This window comes from Myotis myotis, unplaced genomic scaffold (genome assembly GCF_014108235.1).
Source record: "Myotis myotis isolate mMyoMyo1 unplaced genomic scaffold, mMyoMyo1.p scaffold_m19_p_2, whole genome shotgun sequence".
Lineage (NCBI taxonomy): Eukaryota > Metazoa > Chordata > Mammalia > Chiroptera > Vespertilionidae > Myotis > Myotis myotis.
In genome coordinates, this window is record NW_023416324.1 from 207,785,831 (window position 1) to 207,801,951 (window position 16,121).

At 59.6% G+C, this 16,121-nt stretch overlaps 1 protein-coding gene across 1 annotated transcript; it reads left to right on the forward strand.

Moving 5' to 3' along the window:
* Nucleotides 1-2,671: 2,671 nt before the first annotated feature.
* Nucleotides 2,672-15,220, forward strand: FTCD (formimidoyltransferase cyclodeaminase). Its single transcript, XM_036352269.1, has 14 exons — nt 2,672-2,792; nt 3,597-3,780; nt 4,898-5,026; nt 5,883-5,971; nt 6,113-6,292; nt 7,384-7,521; nt 7,610-7,741; nt 10,542-10,603; nt 10,982-11,111; nt 11,221-11,382; nt 12,030-12,073; nt 12,256-12,394; nt 13,686-13,781; nt 15,069-15,220. Exons 1-14 carry the CDS (start codon nt 2,739-2,741, stop codon nt 15,153-15,155), a joined length of 1,626 nt encoding a protein of 541 aa, XP_036208162.1. The 5' UTR covers nt 2,672-2,738; the 3' UTR covers nt 15,156-15,220.
* Nucleotides 15,221-16,121: the final 901 nt, after the last annotated feature.

Genomic DNA, 16,121 nt, shown 5'->3' on the forward strand with positions numbered 1-16,121 from the left:
CCTTCGGCTCTTTGAGGGCTTGAGAGCGCCTTGGTCATCGCTGGGGCTGCACACAGGAGGTGCCCCGGTGTTTGTGGAATGGCACCCTGCACAGAGCCCCGAGGGGGAAGGGCTGAGGCTCGGGGAGGGCCCCCAGGCCCCAACCTCAAGGATCTTCCCCTTGAAAGGGCCAGAGGGTCCTGTCACAGTTTGGGTTTTTCCAAAAGCAGAGCCTGAGGCAAGGATTCAGGGGCTGGCAGGATGGCAGCAGGCTCTGCTGGGCCCTGTGCAAAATGAAAACGCAGGCCCCTTGTTCAAAAGTTAGGAATTTTGCCCTAGCCGGTGTGGCTCAGTGGATAGAGCATCAGCCTGCAGACTAAAGGGTCCCGGGTTCGATTCTGGTCAAGGGCACGTATCTAGGTTGCAGGCTTGATCCACTGAGCCAAACTGACTTGGGCCCTACTAGATTATTTAATGTCTCAAAACCCAGCGTCACCTCAGGTCCAGTCCCAGCATCTTGTGTTCCAGCCGTGGCCAAGCCCTGGCCCAGCCAGGACTGTCCCCACAGGAAACGTACCACTGCTCCCGCTGGAGCCCTCAGGACCGTCTCCCTGAGGTCTAGAGAGGGTAGGGGACCTCCAGGGCCTGGCGTTGCCTCCTTCCTGGGGTTTGGCTTCAAGTGTCTCCAGTCACTTCTCTGGGGTGGGGACCAGGAGGAAGGTGTAGGGGTTTCTGGGCCACCCCTAGTGTGGGGCAACCTGTCCCTCAGTCCTCACAGCCTGGTGTCTCCTGGACATCCTGGACCTTAGGCCCCGGTGTTGGTCAGTTCAGGCTGCAACAAACACCACAGAACAGGTGGCTTGAACAACAGACATCACTGCTCACAGTCCACAGGTGCCACAGGGCTGGCTGCTCCCAAGCCCTCTGTCCGTGGCATGACACACCGTTGTGACTGGTGTCCTCACATGGCTGCCCCTCTGTGTGTCTGTGTCCTAACCTCCTCCTCTTATGGGGACACCAGTCTTGTTCAATTAGTGACCTCACTTTAACCCAGTTACCTCTGGAAAGATCCCCTCTCTCCCCAAATACAGTCACTTTAGGACTTAGGGCTTCAACGTGTGAATTTGGGGTCACAATCATTCTATCACAGACCCCCATGCTTCCCTCCCAGCTGCTGGACACCAACCTCTGGCTGAGGGACCCTTGCCTCCAGGGGGTCTCTGCTGGTGCACACATGCAGCACTGGGGCCTCTGCCAAAAGAGGTGCTGGCAGGCACTTCTGGGCGCCCCTGGGCTGGAGGCTCTCCCCAGCTGAGGCTTTGCATCAGGGCGGGTTTGGAGAACAGCCCCAGCTGGGCCTGTGGCACCTGCCAGGTGCCGCCAAGGCTGCCACAGCCCCTCTGTGGGCCCTGGAGGTGGTATGGCCGTCACCCACGGTCACCCACATTCGTCCAGGGGAGCCAAGGTTGGAGAGGACCCAGCTGGTCCCCAGCCTCTGAGAGTCTGCCCCAGAGTGGTGGGGCCCCTCTTCTTCCGGGTTCCGGTGAATCGAACAGCTGGGGATCTGAAGATCTGGGCACCTCCTCGCCCTGGCCCCACAGTGACTGCGAGGGGTGAAGTAGCCTCAGACACTGACCACCCTAACAGCTGTGTGGGGTACCTGTGCCTGGGAGAATGACAAAGGGGGTGCCTGTGCGGTGTCCACATGTTGTCAGAGTGGCCACGTGACCGGTGGGCCTTTGCAGAATGAAATGCCCGTCCTGATTAAAGATCATCTAGCCGGGCTGGCGTGGCTCAGTGGTTGAGCATTGACCTATGAACCAGGAGGTCATGGTTCAATTCCCGATCAGGGCACATGCCCAGGCTGTGGGCTTGAATCCCCAGTGTGGGGCATGCAGGAGGCAGCTGATCAATGCTTCTCTCTCATCATTGAAGTTTCTCTCTCTCTCTCCCTCTCCCTTCCTCTCTAAAATCAACAAAAATGTATTAAACAAAGAAGATCATCTAAAACGTCAAGACAGTGTTGACCTGAGACAGTGTTGACTCTAAGTGTAGGGTCTCATGCTGCTGCCTGGGGGCACGTCGCCCCTTTGTGGAGCCCCTGGCCTTGGGGAGCAGTGACCACGGCTGGGGAGAGCCGGGGTCTCACCCGGCCTGCCCGCCCACCGCGGCACCCACACACCGGCACACACTTACTCTCCCCCACTTTCCTGCCTGACGGGGCTGAGCTGACCTCTTCCCAGAGCCGGGCCAGTGCTGAGGCCTCACAGGGCCCTTCTTGGCCCTTGGGTGCCCTGAAGCTTGGTCGTTTACGTGAATGAACGGAGACCCAGAGGGTCACCTGGAGGGTCATGAAGGAGTTCACACGATGGCCACCAAATGGCCACGGGCCCCGATGGGAGCGGAGTCCCAGCTGACCTGAGGGGTCTGGTGAGGACTTCTCCCCACTGAGGGTCCCGGCCACAGGAGCTTCCTTCAGGGGCGCCCACCCTGCCAGAGCGATCCCTCCTCCTCCTCCTCCAACTGGGATCTCAGCCTCACTGGGATCCTGGTTCTGCCCCTCCCCGGACTGCTAGCTCGGTGTTTGTACAGGGACCAGCCTGCCCCGAATCCTCGCCATAGCAGATGGTTAATAAGCAGCCCGGGGGGGGGGGGGGGGGGTAGTATAAAGGCCCTGCCGGGCACTGGAGAGGCCTGTCCGTCCTTCCCTCCTCCTGTCTGTGAGAAGAGCGTCCCGATCGAGGACCAAGGCCCAGACCATGTCTCGCCTGGTGGAATGTGTCCCCAACTTCTCAGAGGGGAACAACCAGGAGGTGAGGTGCCGGGGGGCAGCGCAAGGAGCAAGGGGTCTGCTTGGTGCGGGGTTGGGAGTATCTTCTCTCAAAGGGGACACCTCCTCTCAGCCACAGCGACATGTATGCCCCGTGAGTGTGGGAAACCTAGAAGTGACCGACCTGGGCAGGGGGGTGAGGAAGGGGGTGGTCAGACAGGGGTCCTGACCCAGGTTTGAACAAATCCCTTGGCCTCTTGTGAAAATGGGGCCCCCAATCCCGACCCACAGGCTGTTTGAGGGTCTCTGCCCTGGTTCCGCTGCCTCCCCCTCCCCGCAGCGTATCAGGTGAGCACTGTTGTTATCCTCACATCACCTATGAGGAAACTGAGGCACAGAGAGGGGGGGGCAGGCTGCCGAGGGCCTCAGAGCAGTCTGGGCCCCGAGTCCCTGCTTCTAAGCCACTGGGCATTTCTGTCACCTCAGAAGGTTCTGGGTCTTTCGTGCCCCTCCCCCGCTGCAGCTGCTCCCACTGGAGGCCTCGTGGAGGGGCCGGAACCCTGACCTTCTGTGACCTTGGCCTGTAGGTCACCTCCCTGGAGCCCCAGCAGCTCCTCTGCCCAGGCGCTGCTTCCTGCCTCCGTTTCTCCTGCAGGAGCAATGACTACAGCCAGGCTCCTGCTTGTGGGGAGTTCCCAGATGCTCAGTGCAGCCTGCCGGGTGCACCTTTGGTTGCGGGGGGGGGGGGGGGGTGGTAGTGGGGGACAGGAGAGGTGCAGCCACCTCTGAAGCTCCTGTCCCTCTTCCAAGTGGGGAAACCGAGGTGTGGGCCGGGCTCTCACCCCAGGTGATCGACGCCATCTCCCAAGCTGTGGCGCAGACCCCCGGCTGCGTGCTGCTGGACGTGGACGCCGGCCCCTCCACCAACCGCACCGTCTACACCTTCGTGGGGCGGCCCGAGGATGTGGTGGAGGGGGCCCTCAACGCTGCCCGGGCTGCCTTCCGGCTCATTGACATGAGCAAGCACAAAGGTGAGGGGCTGTTCTCGCCCACAGGGCATGGAATGGGGGACCCCCATGGCCCCCGGGGGTCTGCCGCCCATGGAACCCGCTGTGCCAGGAGGAGGTGCATGGCGACGCCTGTCCACATTTCAGGGTGACCGGCAGTGAGGCCGGAGCATGCTGAGCAGGCCCTGGGGGTGGGGGTGGGGGGCAAGGTGAAGACAGGGCCCTGCTGGAAACTGACCTGTCAACAGCCTACAAAGCCAAACACGTCAGGTGGCAGGCAGGGTCAAAGGTCTCTGGCCACTCACAGCAGGGAGACCAGCCAGGTCCAGAGGCAGGGAATTCACAAGTGATCTCAACTGTTGAGAAATGGGGGCTCATCTCCGATTGAGGAGTTGACTGGGGAAGGGGAGAAGCGCTGGGGAGGGGAGGGGGTTGCCATCTTTGGGGGGCTGCTGGCTGGCAGCAGGACACTCGGCGTGGACCAGGAGGGCCCTCCAGCCTGGCCAGGACTCTCGGAGAGCACAGCTTCGAAGCTCTTCCGTGTTTTCTTTGTGGTTTTTAGGAGAGGGAGGGGTTGACACTGTTCACCTAAAAATAAAAGGGCAAAGTGAGAGGCAACAAGCATTTATTCAAGATCAAAAATAGCTGTTCAGGAAACACTGATTCAGGCAGAAGCCCAAATAGTGTTCGGATGAGGAGACAAAGGCAATGGGCACTGACGAGAAGGGGGCGGGGACAGTTCCATCAATAAAAGGAAGACAGTGCTGTCGTGCAGAGTCTAAAGAATGCCTTTAATTCTCAGTCCTGTAGTCGTAATATCTGCTTTTCTGTTATCTTTGCAAATAGTTCTTTGGGACACAGTGTTGCTTTAGGCCCAGTCCAAAGTTATTCTGCCCTGTGCTAACATTCCAAAGGTTTGAGGAGTAAAGTGTGCAAGTCAGGCCCTCTGAAGTTTTTACACAACACAGATGCCCAGATACTGGGGGCCTGCCTCTCCCAGGGGCCCTGTGGTTGGTGTGAATGGGTCAGTGTGTGGATGGTGGGGCAGATGGGGCCTCAGGGATAGGTTTTGGGGAACCCACGAGCCCTTGTCCTCGCCCACAGCTGGGCCTCCTGGTCCTCGGCCCCCATCTCTCTGCAGGGGAGCACCCTCGGATGGGAGCCCTGGACGTGTGCCCCTTCATCCCGGTGAGGGGCGTTGGCATGGATGAGTGTGTGCTCTGTGCCCAGGCCTTTGGCCAGCGGCTGGCAGAGGAGCTGGGCGTGCCAGGTGAGTGCCCCCCCGCCCCCAGGAGGGGCACCCTGATCTCAGGGGTTTCCTCAGCCAGCCCCTCCTCACTTTCAGTTCCCATCAGCACCCTTCACCAATCTCTGCTCATGACTCCTTAAACATGCAGATTATTAAAAAAACACAAAAACCTGAAAAACTGCCACCAGCAAACTGACATTCCCATTACTTCCATAAGGAGATAAACGCAATGGAAGCCCCAACCCAGGGAGGCCCTGGGCTCTCAGGCCATGAGGCAGCGGGAACCGGCAGCCACTTTACCATGTGATTTAGTGAGACGAGTGGACAGCCCTAAGGGGATCATTTCACTTGGGGGATTGACCACATCAAGAAAATGACCTGGTACAAATGGGGACAAGTTAGAAGCAAAGTGCATGGTGGACAGGACACGTGAGCACGGGGGCACGCATCCCGCCCCATGCAGATGTGGGGAGTAGCACACACGTGTCCCTGTGCATGGGCGGGTGTTGGGAATTTGTGGTGAGTTTCCTTAATTTGTGGTCATGTTTATTGTGCAATGAAAACACATTTTAGGAAGAAATGGGAACATCCTCCCAGTAGCGTGCCCCAGCTCTCCTGGTCGGCCGATGGCTTTTTCAGGGGCATCTGTCCAGGGGGAACAGCGAGGGTGGGGGACTGCCCTGCCCCTGGGTGGGCAGAGGAGTGGAACTGGCCCACACTGAGTTCCATCAGTGACCACCCTGAGTGAGGCGGGAGCTGAAGGAGGCCTGTCCTCCAGGCTGAGGCTGGCGGGAGTGGCTGCCTCGGTTCTCCTCTGGGAATGGGGGGTCTGGACTGCCCGGCTGCCAGGGCCTGACCGACCAGGCTCCCCTTGCAGTGTACCTCTACGGAGAGGCAGCACGGGTGGCCAGTCGCCGGACCCTGCCGGCCATCCGGGCGGGGGAGTACGAGGCCCTGCCTGAGAAGGTGTCGTATTCCCTCGATGGCGGGTGGGTTTGGGGTGAACACCAGGGGTATGTGCCCTTTTCCTTTCCCCATCCTCTTCCCCAACCCCAGCGGGGCACCCCTTCCATGGGGTACAACACCCAAGGGTGAGTCTCCCTACAGCTCAAGCAGGCAGAGTGGGCACCTGACTTTGGCCCCAGCACCTTCATCCCCAGCTGGGGGGCCACCGTCACAGGGGCACGGAAGTTCCTCATCGCTTTCAACATCAACCTGCTCAGCACCAAGGAGCAGGCACATCGCATCGCCCTCAACCTCCGGGAGCAGGGCCGTGGGAAGGACCAGGTGAGAGCAGCTAGGCTCGCCTGCCATCCCCGAGGGCTGGGCGTGTCCCATGGATCACCAGTGGCCCAGGGAGGCTGTGTGGCACTGTGGTGTGGACCTGTACCAGCCCAGCCTCAGTGTCCATGCCATGTGGGAAGAGTTAGGGTGGGAGTCTAGTGTTTGAATTGGGGGAGCACTTGCTTTAAAGGACATTTTCCATGGAAGCAGGCAGGGTGGTACCCTTTGTTAAAATATTGCAGAAAATCTATACTGAAAGGAACACAGCTGCTTCCTGAACCCCAGTTACCTCAGGTACTCTCAGGTTCCCCCAGATACTCCCAGGTATCCCCAGGTACTCTCTGGTGCCCCGACCCACCTGGTCTGCCACAGCAGCTGTCGCCTCGATTGAGCATCACTGCTGTAGAAAGTCCTAGTTGGACACAGGTAGACACAGGAACACCTGGTAAGGGAGGCAGAGGGCACTGCTCTGCCCACCTGTCAGCCCCCCATCTCCAGAGATCCCAGATCCCCAGCCTGCAGATACTGCCATTGTGTAAGTACAACACAAATGTAGGAGAGCCCCAAATCCTCCTTCCTGCTCTGGCTGACGTCAGAGGTCAGAGGTCAGAGGTCAGAGGTCAGAGGTTCCTCTTCAGATGGGTTGAATCACCTCAAGGATGAGGGGCTGAGAGCCGGCCTCTGGGGTGAGGGGTGCAATGGAAGGAAGGGACCAAACACAGGAGTTTGGAGTTGGGTGGGGGTGGCCCTGGGCTGGCCCCCAGGACACAATGTGGATGGAGTGTAGGGCAGGGACTAGTCTGAGCCTGGGGGCCGTGGGGGTGAGCATCTTGGAGCCTGGCCCTATGGGGCCTCAGCTTCCCTGTGACAGGCAGTCCCTTCCTGCTGGCTCTGATGAGAGCGAGGGAGAGGGAGGAGGAGGGCCATGTGCACTCGACCATCTGGGAGCACCACACCTCTGCAGGCCACGGTGGGCCAACGCACCTGCCAGCCTCCTCTCCTGCCTCTTCCCCGGGGATGCCGGGCAAATGGCTCTCACCAGGAACCAGGAGAGCTGGACAGGGCCTGGGCTGGGAAAGGCTTTTCCTTTGCAGCCAGGACGTCTGAAAAAGGTTCAGGGCATTGGCTGGTACCTGGATGAAAAGAACCTGGCTCAGGTGTCCACCAACCTCCTGGACTTTGAGGTCACAGCGCTGCATACGGTCTATGAGGAGACCTGCAGAGAAGCCCAGGTGAGCAGGGTGGCGCTGCCCCGTCCCCACCACTTCCTGGGTGCCCTCAAGCCCCGCCCCGGGGGCTGACGCTGCTGGACCTCTGCAGGAGCTGAGCCTCCCGGTGGTGGGCTCGCAGCTGGTGGGGCTGGTGCCCCTGAAGGCCCTCCTGGACGCCGCTGCCTTCTACTGCGAGAAGGAGAACCTCTTCATTCTGGAGGAGGAGCACCGGATCAGGCTGGTGGGCTGCGCCCCTGAGGGGGGGTGGGGCCAGGCTGATGGGCCCAGTGGGAGCCCTGAGTGAACTCCAGGTTCCTGAGAGCAGGTTTGGGTGCTGCAGGTGCCCACACAAGGGCCTGCAGCCCTGTCCATGGGGCCAGGACTTATTCCCCCTTCTTTGTTTTATTGTCTGTGCTTAGAAGGTGAGATCATACGATTTTCCTTTTGGGGACACTCTTGGGGTTCTCTTTGTGGCCTTAAATGTGTTCCGTCCTGTAAAAATTCTGCCGGGAGGACTGTCCTCTGGCCTCCCTTCCTTCCCTCTGGTGTCTGATCTGGAGCCACCTCCAGCCTCCTCACACTTCCGGATGTGGCAGCGAGTCCCCGGCACCTGGGCCCACAGATTACATGGTTCCTTCCATTGGTTCCTTGTGACACCTTTGCCTTGAGCTCCACCCACTTGGATTCCTTCCGCATTTCTTACATTGAGCAATGGTTGGACTTCTCTGGCAGCGTTTGTTTGGTAGTTGAAGTTATCTCTGAGTATCTGCCAATTCAGCAGGTGTTCCTGGACTTATTTCTGTCCTGCTTTCAGGCTTGTCGGGGTGTGTGGGTGTGGTTCCTTCTGGTTACTGTACATGGAAGTTAGTCTAGTTTTTAGGTGTTCTGGTAGTTACTGTTATAACTTAATATATTTGCCTTTTCTATTGTTTTTTTTTTAATTTTAAAATTACATTCAAATTTTCAAATTTATTGATTTTTATCAGTACATTGACCACTTTTTATGAAAATGAGAACATTAACACACTGTACTTCTTTCTCCCTCTTCTTCATTCTCTATTTCCTGATTTTTTAGAGTTACTGTACTTTTTTTAGGGGGTTCTTTTGGTAGTTAATTTCCCCCTTTTTAAAATTGTGGTAAAATACACAGAACATAACATTTGCCATCATAACCATTTTTAAGTGTATAGTTCAGTGATATTAAATACACTCATGATGCTGTGCAGCCAGTCACCACCCTCCAGGAAAGGTTTTCTGTACCTGCAAACCATGTCATTGGGATTTTGATGATTTTGTCAAATCCGTAGTTGCTCTGGGCAGCATTGCCATCTTAACCCTAAGATGCCTTCCACCCACGACCCTGGGATGTGTTTCCATTGATGCACGTCTTCTTTAAATTCTTTCAGCAGTGTTTTGTAGTTTTCATTGTAGAATCTTTCACCTCCTTGGTTAATTAATCCCTAAGCATTTTACTCTTCCTGATGCCATTTTCAATGAAACTGCTTTGACAATTTCTTTTTCAGATTGCTCATTGTCTGTGTATAGCGATGCAGCTGACTGTGGTGTGTTGACTTTGTATTCAACTACTTTGCTGAATTCATTTGTTAGTTCTAAGTGGCCCAGGTTTTAAGTTTAATAACATACTTAATCTTTCAGCACTTTATCAATTTTAGACACTGTCTGTTGACTGGGTGAAGAAAGACAAGAAAATCAACACACTGTGAGAGCAGTCTTCTCTGCTCCAGATTTAAATGGCCTTGTTGTTATTTTTACGTCAAGTCAAATAGATCACATCCGCCTTCTGTACCCATACCCACACATGTTAAATATGCCAAGTATCCACGGATCACTAACCTTCGTTCTATAAGAAGGTGAGGTCAGTCTGTGCCTCTCCTTTTCTGCCAGCCTCCTTCCTTGTCTGTCGGCTGGTTATGAGCTTCAGAGGCTTGATTTTCTAGTTTATCCCTGGGGATGTCGCCTCTCAGGGGACTGCAGTCTGACCCCCACTCACGAAGGCTCGAGCCCTCCCCCCTCAGGAGGGGTGCAGAGGTGCTCAGATGCCTCCAGGGGGACCAGCCTCAGAGGGAGCGGGCCTTTCTGCTTCACCTTTCCGGTCACTTCTGGCCTCGAATGAGTTCCTTTCCTCCTGCCAGCTTAGCCGGGTGTTTACATTCAGTCGACAAGTTCTGTTCCTCTCTCTGAGGTTGCCTGCGTCAGCAGGGCTTTGCCTCATGTGGATGCTACAAGCAAACTCTCCAGGGGTCTCTCCGCCGGTCCCCGTGTTCTCGGAGACAGCCCGCCACCACCCCGGGCCCTGCTGGCTCGTTCCTCTCAGCAGCGCGTGCCACCTCCTGTTTTTTGTACGAGGATCAGCCACTCCGGCTCAGAAGCAGCCCGGCCGGTGTCGCTGGCATAAGGCACCAGAAAGTGTTTCGAATGTTTATTTGGTGGAAAGAATTCTAATCTTAAATGAGATGGTTCCAAGTTTACTTTGAGTTTAGGCAAACTTCACTTTTCCTCACATCACGTGTCTTGTGTTTCGGCAAATCGGGCAGCTCCGGGGCCTTAAGAAACAGTGAGTGTGACGCCCGAGGAGACAAAACCTTGTCCAGAGAGGCGGTGCGGCTGACCTTCAGCAAGGAGCTCTTGCATGTGGCGGCGTCTGAGGGACACGGGAGGAGGCCCGTGTGGCTCAGAACGAGGCCAGCAGCTGAGGGACCCGATGGGCAGCTCGCCACTCTGGGCCTCCGGGTCTCTGCGGAGTGACACGGGGGGTGGGTGTGTCAGGAAGTGTGTGCAGACGGACGAGGGGCCTGCTCCGGGCTAGGAGTTCTCCCAGGTGGGCCCAGCTTGGACGGGAGCCAGCGGTCAGCAGGGCTCCTAGTGGGCGAGAGCGTGGCTGGCTGCGCCCTCCCACACACAGGCTGGGTCAGGGTGGGCATGCTGCCGTGAGCTGAGGTGGGGCTGACCCTTCGGTGGCCTTCCTTATGCACGGGGGGTGGGCTGAGGTGGCCGTTGGTCACCAGCTGCTTCCTTTCCAGGTGGTGAACAGGCTGGGCCTGGACTCCTTGTCCCCCTTCAATCCTAAGGAGCGGATCATCGAGTGAGCAGCCCCCCAGTCCCTCCAAGTGCCCCCATCCTGCTGGCCCAGCTTCCATCCTTCCAGAGCCTTCTGCTTGATCACTTATTCATCAGCAGATACCAGGGTGCCCGTGCCAGGAGCAGGCTTGGGGCTGCTTGGGGAGTGCAGTGAGGCCCCGACAAGGCTCTGCTCTGTCCTCAGGGGGGCTCCGGGGTGGTCACAGCCCCCCCCCCCCAGGCTGTGGCTGCTCTGCAAGCTGGGGCTGTATCCCCCTTTCTCCTGTTGTGAGGCTGGATGAGGGGGGCGGCTGGAGTCCGGGACCGTGGTCGGAGCCAGACCTTCCCTCCCAGTCTGTAACTATGACCCAGGACCCCATCCCTGTCCCTCTGGGTCCTGCAGATACCTGGTCCCCGACAGCGGGCCCGAGCAGAGCTTGGTGGACAAGTCCCTGCGTGCCTTTGTCCGGGAGGTGGGCGCCCGCTCGGCGACCCCAGGGGGCGGCTCCGTGGCAGCAGCCAGCGCAGCCATGGTGAGCTGGGGCAGGAGCAGGGACTGGGGTGGGGACAGGGGCGGTGGGGGCTGTGGACAAGGACGGGGTGGTGACAGGGGTCCCAGTCCCTCAGCTGGCCCCTCCGCAGGGAGCCTCGCTGGCCTGCATGGCTGGCCTGATGACTTACGGGCGGCGCCAGTTCGAGCACCTGGACGCGACCATGCGGCGCCTGATCCCGCCCTTCCACGCGGCCTCAGCCCGGCTGACAGCGCTGGTGGACGCGGATGCCCAGGCCTTCACCGCCTGCCTGGTGAGTGCCCAGAGGGGCCAGCCCGGGGTCCGTGGAAAGTGGGGATCCGCAGGAGAAAAAGCTGGGTGCCCTTGACTGTGTCCAGAAATCCTGTGGGAAGGCAGGGCCTGGCCACGGCCATGCCCACAGTCGAGGGGTGCACGAACAAGGGGGGCCCCGCCTGTGTAGCCATCAAAGGAGCAAGAGCACATTGTGGGGTGCGACAGACCCAGCGTGACCATCCAAAGCACAGGTGCCTTTGGGGAGGTGGGGACACAGTTCGAAACGTTATGTCTAGATTTTAGGGGTCGTGCTGTTGCCTGTGTCACTTTTGAACAATGACTACGGGCCAGGTGCTATCGGAGGGGTGGGGCGCAGAGACCTAACGGGACCCCTCTAGTGCCTGAGGGCGCTGCCAGCCCTTCCTCTCCAGCCCCTTAGTGCCCGCTGTGGGGTCCCTGAGCCAGGTTGCCTTCCTCTGTGGGGGCCCAACACCATGAACCCCAACGGAAGTACTCTTCCCGAAGTGACGCCCGTGCTGTGTGGAAATGCCGACCCTGATGGTGACATGGGCGCTGCTACGAGGCTGCCCCTGCCCAGCCCAGGCTCCTGAGTGGCCTGGGCATGGCTGCCCCTCACCCGTGCGTTTCTGTGCTTTGTTCTGGCAGGAAGCGATGAAGCTGCCTAGGAGCACCCCTGAGGAGAAGGACAGGTGAGGGCAGGAGACTTGAAAGAGTCTCATTTCCAATTAATCTACCCTCTGAGCATGTGCTGGTGACGAAAGAGTGACTTTCCTGTTGTCTCCACCCTGGTTCTGTCTGCTTGCAGCTGTTGGGGCAGGGACCCGGGTGGGGTTCCTGCATGACCTGGGTTTCGATGATCCCTTGGTTTCAGGCGAGCAGCCGCCCTGCAGAAGGGGCTGAGACAGGCGGTGACAGTACCCCTGGAGCTGGCGGAGACAGTGGCCTCGCTGTGGCCGGCGCTGCGGGAGCTGGCCCTGTGTGTGAACTTGGCCTGCCGGTCGGACCTGCAGGTACGTGGTGGAGCCTGGCCTCCCGCTGTCGAGGTTACAGCCATGCGGAGAGTGGTGGGTCACTGGGCGATCGCAGCCGTTCATGGTGTTTGCTAAACACCATGGCCTGGACGTGAGCACGTCCCAGGTGGTCTTGGCCGGCCTCAGCCAGCAGGGCTGGTGTGTTTGAAGATGGAGAATTCAGGATCTTGTTCAGGGTTGCAGGGCAGATAAGCAGAAACTCAAGTGAGTCTCCAGAGTCCATGCCTGACCCTCCTGATGCCTCCTCCTCCTCCTCCTCTTCTTCCTCCTCTTCCCCTCTCTGGGTCTCTCCCTCTCCCTCCTCCTGGCCTCCTGGCTCTAGAAACACTGAAGACAGCTCACAGGTGTGCACACATCACGAGCTGTGTGTGGAGGGCTTGGGTCTGTGATTTCTGACCCTTGAATTCAGACCCCACAGTTTACTGGGTCTTTATAAGAGAGACACCTGAGCTCAGTGTCTGGGCTTGAGGCTGCCGACTAGGGTCCCCTCCTTCCCTGGGAAGGCGGCCGAGTCTGAGCTGTCAAGAACGGAAGCTGCCTGGACACATGGGCTGTGGTGCCTACCGTTCCCGTGCTCCCGCCGTGCTCCGGCATCTCCTTGTCCAGTGGGACCCGGGAGCATCTAACATGTTGGGACTCATTGTTAAGAGCCCCACCTATACCAGCTCCGTCCAGGCCTGTGCACACGCAGTGTTCGGTGCGCGTGAGGTCAGGGAGAACCGAGGCCTGTGAGGTGGGCCTGGCCTGCTGGGCGCGTTCAAGGTCATCTGAGGGGGACCGTCTGCACACTGGATGGTGTGGGGTCCCGGAGCCCCAGGGAGGACCATGCTCCTACCACGTGACTGGCCACCGTGCTTGCTCCATTCGTGGTCACCTCCACGATGGTGACCCCGGAGAGGATCCGGCCCGCCCTGAGGCTGCTGTGCTAGGAGGCTGGGCTGCGCTCACATGAGCGGGGCCTCCATTTAAGCCCGAAAGTTTAAGCGGAGAGTCAGGCTGTGGTGGTTGCCTCTGTCCCCTGGAAGGACAAGGCCGGAGCCCACTCCCTGCTGTGGGATGAGGGTGGGCCTCTTCAGACGGGCTGCCCAGCTGCCTCTGGGGGACCCTTGGTGATCAGTTTGCCATCATTATTGATGGGGGAGGGGGGCTCAGAGGGGCAGGCACTTGCTGGGATCCCAGATGCTGCTGCCTAACCCAGGCCTTGGGCTCTTGCTGAGGGTGGACAGGGAGAGTCCCGCCATCCCCCAGCCCTGTCCCCGTGACCTTGCAGGTGGCTGCCAAGGCCCTGGAGACGGGAATGTTTGGTGCGTATTTCAACGTGCTCATCAACCTGAAGGACATCAGCGATGACAAGTTCAAGGACCAGGTGAGCAGCAGGCGCTCAGGGAAGTGTGGTCAGCCTCCTGCAGGTGGAGGCCTGGCTGGAGGGCAGCTGTCGTCCTCTCTCGGGTGGCACCTCCCTTTTCATCACCTCGGGAAGGACCTGGGCCAGTCCTGTCAGGGGACCAGAAAGCTGCAGGGATTGGGGCCCCTGTACCCTTGATGGAGCTGTGGCCCAGCCACCCTGAGCCTGCCCACTGTGCCTACCTGCCCGGTGCGGCCACCCAGGGCTGACCACTTTTATCTAGTCCTGGAACATTCTCGTCACTCCAAAAAAACCCCCACATCCTTTAGCACCCCATTCCCCTGCCCTAGCCCCAGCCCCAGCCCCAGTCCCAGCCTCAGTCCCAGTCCCAGCCCCAGCCCCAGCCTCAGTCCCAGCCCCAGCCCCAGCCCCAGTCCCAGCCTCAGTCCCAGCCCCAGCCCCAGCCCCAGTCCCAGCCTCAGTCCCAGTCCCAGCCCCAGCCTCAGTCCCAGCCCCAGCCCCAGCCCCAGCCCCAGCCCCAGCCCCAGCCCCAGCCTCAGTCCCAGCCCCAGCCCCAGCCCCAGCCCCAGCCCCAGCCTCAGTCCCAGCCCCAGCCCCAGCCCCAGCCCCAGCCTCAGTCCCAGCCCCAGCCCCAGCCCCAGCCCCAGCCTCAGCCCCAGCCCCAGCCCCAGCCCCAGCCCCAGCCCCAGCCTCAGCCCCAGCCCCAGCCTCAGTCCCAGCCCCAGCCGCAGCCCCAGCCCCAGCCCCAGCCTCAGTCCCAGCCCCAGCCCCAGCCCCAGCCCCAGCCCCAGCCCCAGTCCCCTGAGCTATGTGATTTCTCTCTGTGATTTTGTGATAATTGTTAAAAAGCGATTTCACAACTGAGAATGGGGGCACTGTGGCCTTTTCAGGAGCCAGGCCCTGTCCCCCTCTGCCTGGTCCAGCCAGGCTGAGGTTGGCCATCCTCAGGGAAGTCACTGTCCACCACAAGGCCATTGAGTTAAAGGACTGACCACGTGAACACTGCCTCTCTGGGCCTTGGGGTCACAGCCCTGCCCTGGGCAGTCATGGCTAAAGTGGGAAGACCAGGAGGGAGGGGGCCCTGGAGCCTTGCTGTCCCCAAATCTCAGGACAGATCCCTCCCATCTCTACTAGGAGTTCTGTGAGGAAGCCCAGAATGGCCCAGACATCTGAGTGGAGAGGCCAGGGAGCTTGGGCCAGAGGTGGCCCAGGGAGGGGGCAGGGAGGGCCTGGGCCAGCAGGGATGGGCTAAGTTGCAAGGTGCTGACCTGGCCCCTTGTCTGTCAGATCCGCCAGCGCATCTCCAGCCTCCTGGAGGAAGCCAAGACTCAGGCCGCACTGGTGCTGGACCGCCTGGAGGAGCGGCAGGAGTGATGGCCGGAGGGGCCCTCACTGGACTCAGCACCCCCAGCGCCCCCGCTCCTTTCCAATAGGGTCCAGCTTGCCTAACAAGACAGGATGGCTTCTGGGACAGTCTTCATGAGGCCCAGAGGGTGGGTAGGGGGGGTGGGGTGGGTGGAGCCTGAGGTTGGCGGTGCCACCCACTGTCACCTGTGGCCTCTAGTAAAGTCACAGCACACCCTTGCCTGTGTAGTGTGTTTGGGGTTTGGGGGAAAGGGCTGAACTGAGTGGGCAGGGGTGGGGACTGGTGACGAGTGAGCTGGGGAGATGGGAGGAAATGGGGAGCACGAGGGACATGCCAGCTCCAGGGGGAGCTGTGACGAGGCCTGAGCCCAGTCACTGGTCACTCAGAGCCCCTGGGGCTTGGTGCAGGGCATTGGCAAAGCGGCCTTGGGATTGTGCCTGGGGCACCGCCCCATGGAGTAGCAGGTTCCCTCCAATCGCATCACTCCTGGTGTGGGGAGTGGCGGGCAGGCACTGCAGGGCGGGGTGGCTGGGTGACACTCAGGGCGGCGAGGGTGAGGAGAAGCAGGTGTCAGAGTTCCTGGGAAGGTGGCCGTGATGTGCCGAGTTTCCTGTGTCCTGGCCACGAGGGGGAGAAGCTTTGGGCCCAGGGTCCCAAGAAGACAAGGTGCCAGGTACTGACTTCTCTCACATGGAGGCTGGGGGGATGCGGCCAGGAGATCGGGGTCCCAGGAGGTCAGCTTCTCCACCCCAAGCCCACGGCCCATCTACATTCTGCTGTGTCCCCTGCAGGGCCTGGGCAGCCAGACCCAGGCAGAGGGGTTGGGGGTGTGTGTAATAGAGACTCCCCTGGGACTAGGGGTAACAAGACAAGACCCAGCCCCACGTAGGGGCCCAGGTCTAGATGTCCCCTGCGCTGAGCTGAAAATGGGGTCAGAGCGAGGGGCCAGGGTCCTGAAGGGGCTCCAGGTGGAG

Excerpts from the sequence above, each read along its gene's own strand:
- FTCD (XM_036352269.1), top strand. The coding sequence starts at position 2,739 with ATGTCTCGCCTGGTGGAATGTGTCCCCAACTTCTCAGAGGGGAACAAC. Across the intron at positions 7,742-10,541 it reads AGGAGCACCGGATCAGGCTG|GTGGTGAACAGGCTGGGCCT; the intron begins GTGGGCTGCGCC and ends CTTCCTTTCCAG. Across the intron at positions 13,782-15,068 it reads ATGACAAGTTCAAGGACCAG|ATCCGCCAGCGCATCTCCAG; the intron begins GTGAGCAGCAGG and ends CTTGTCTGTCAG.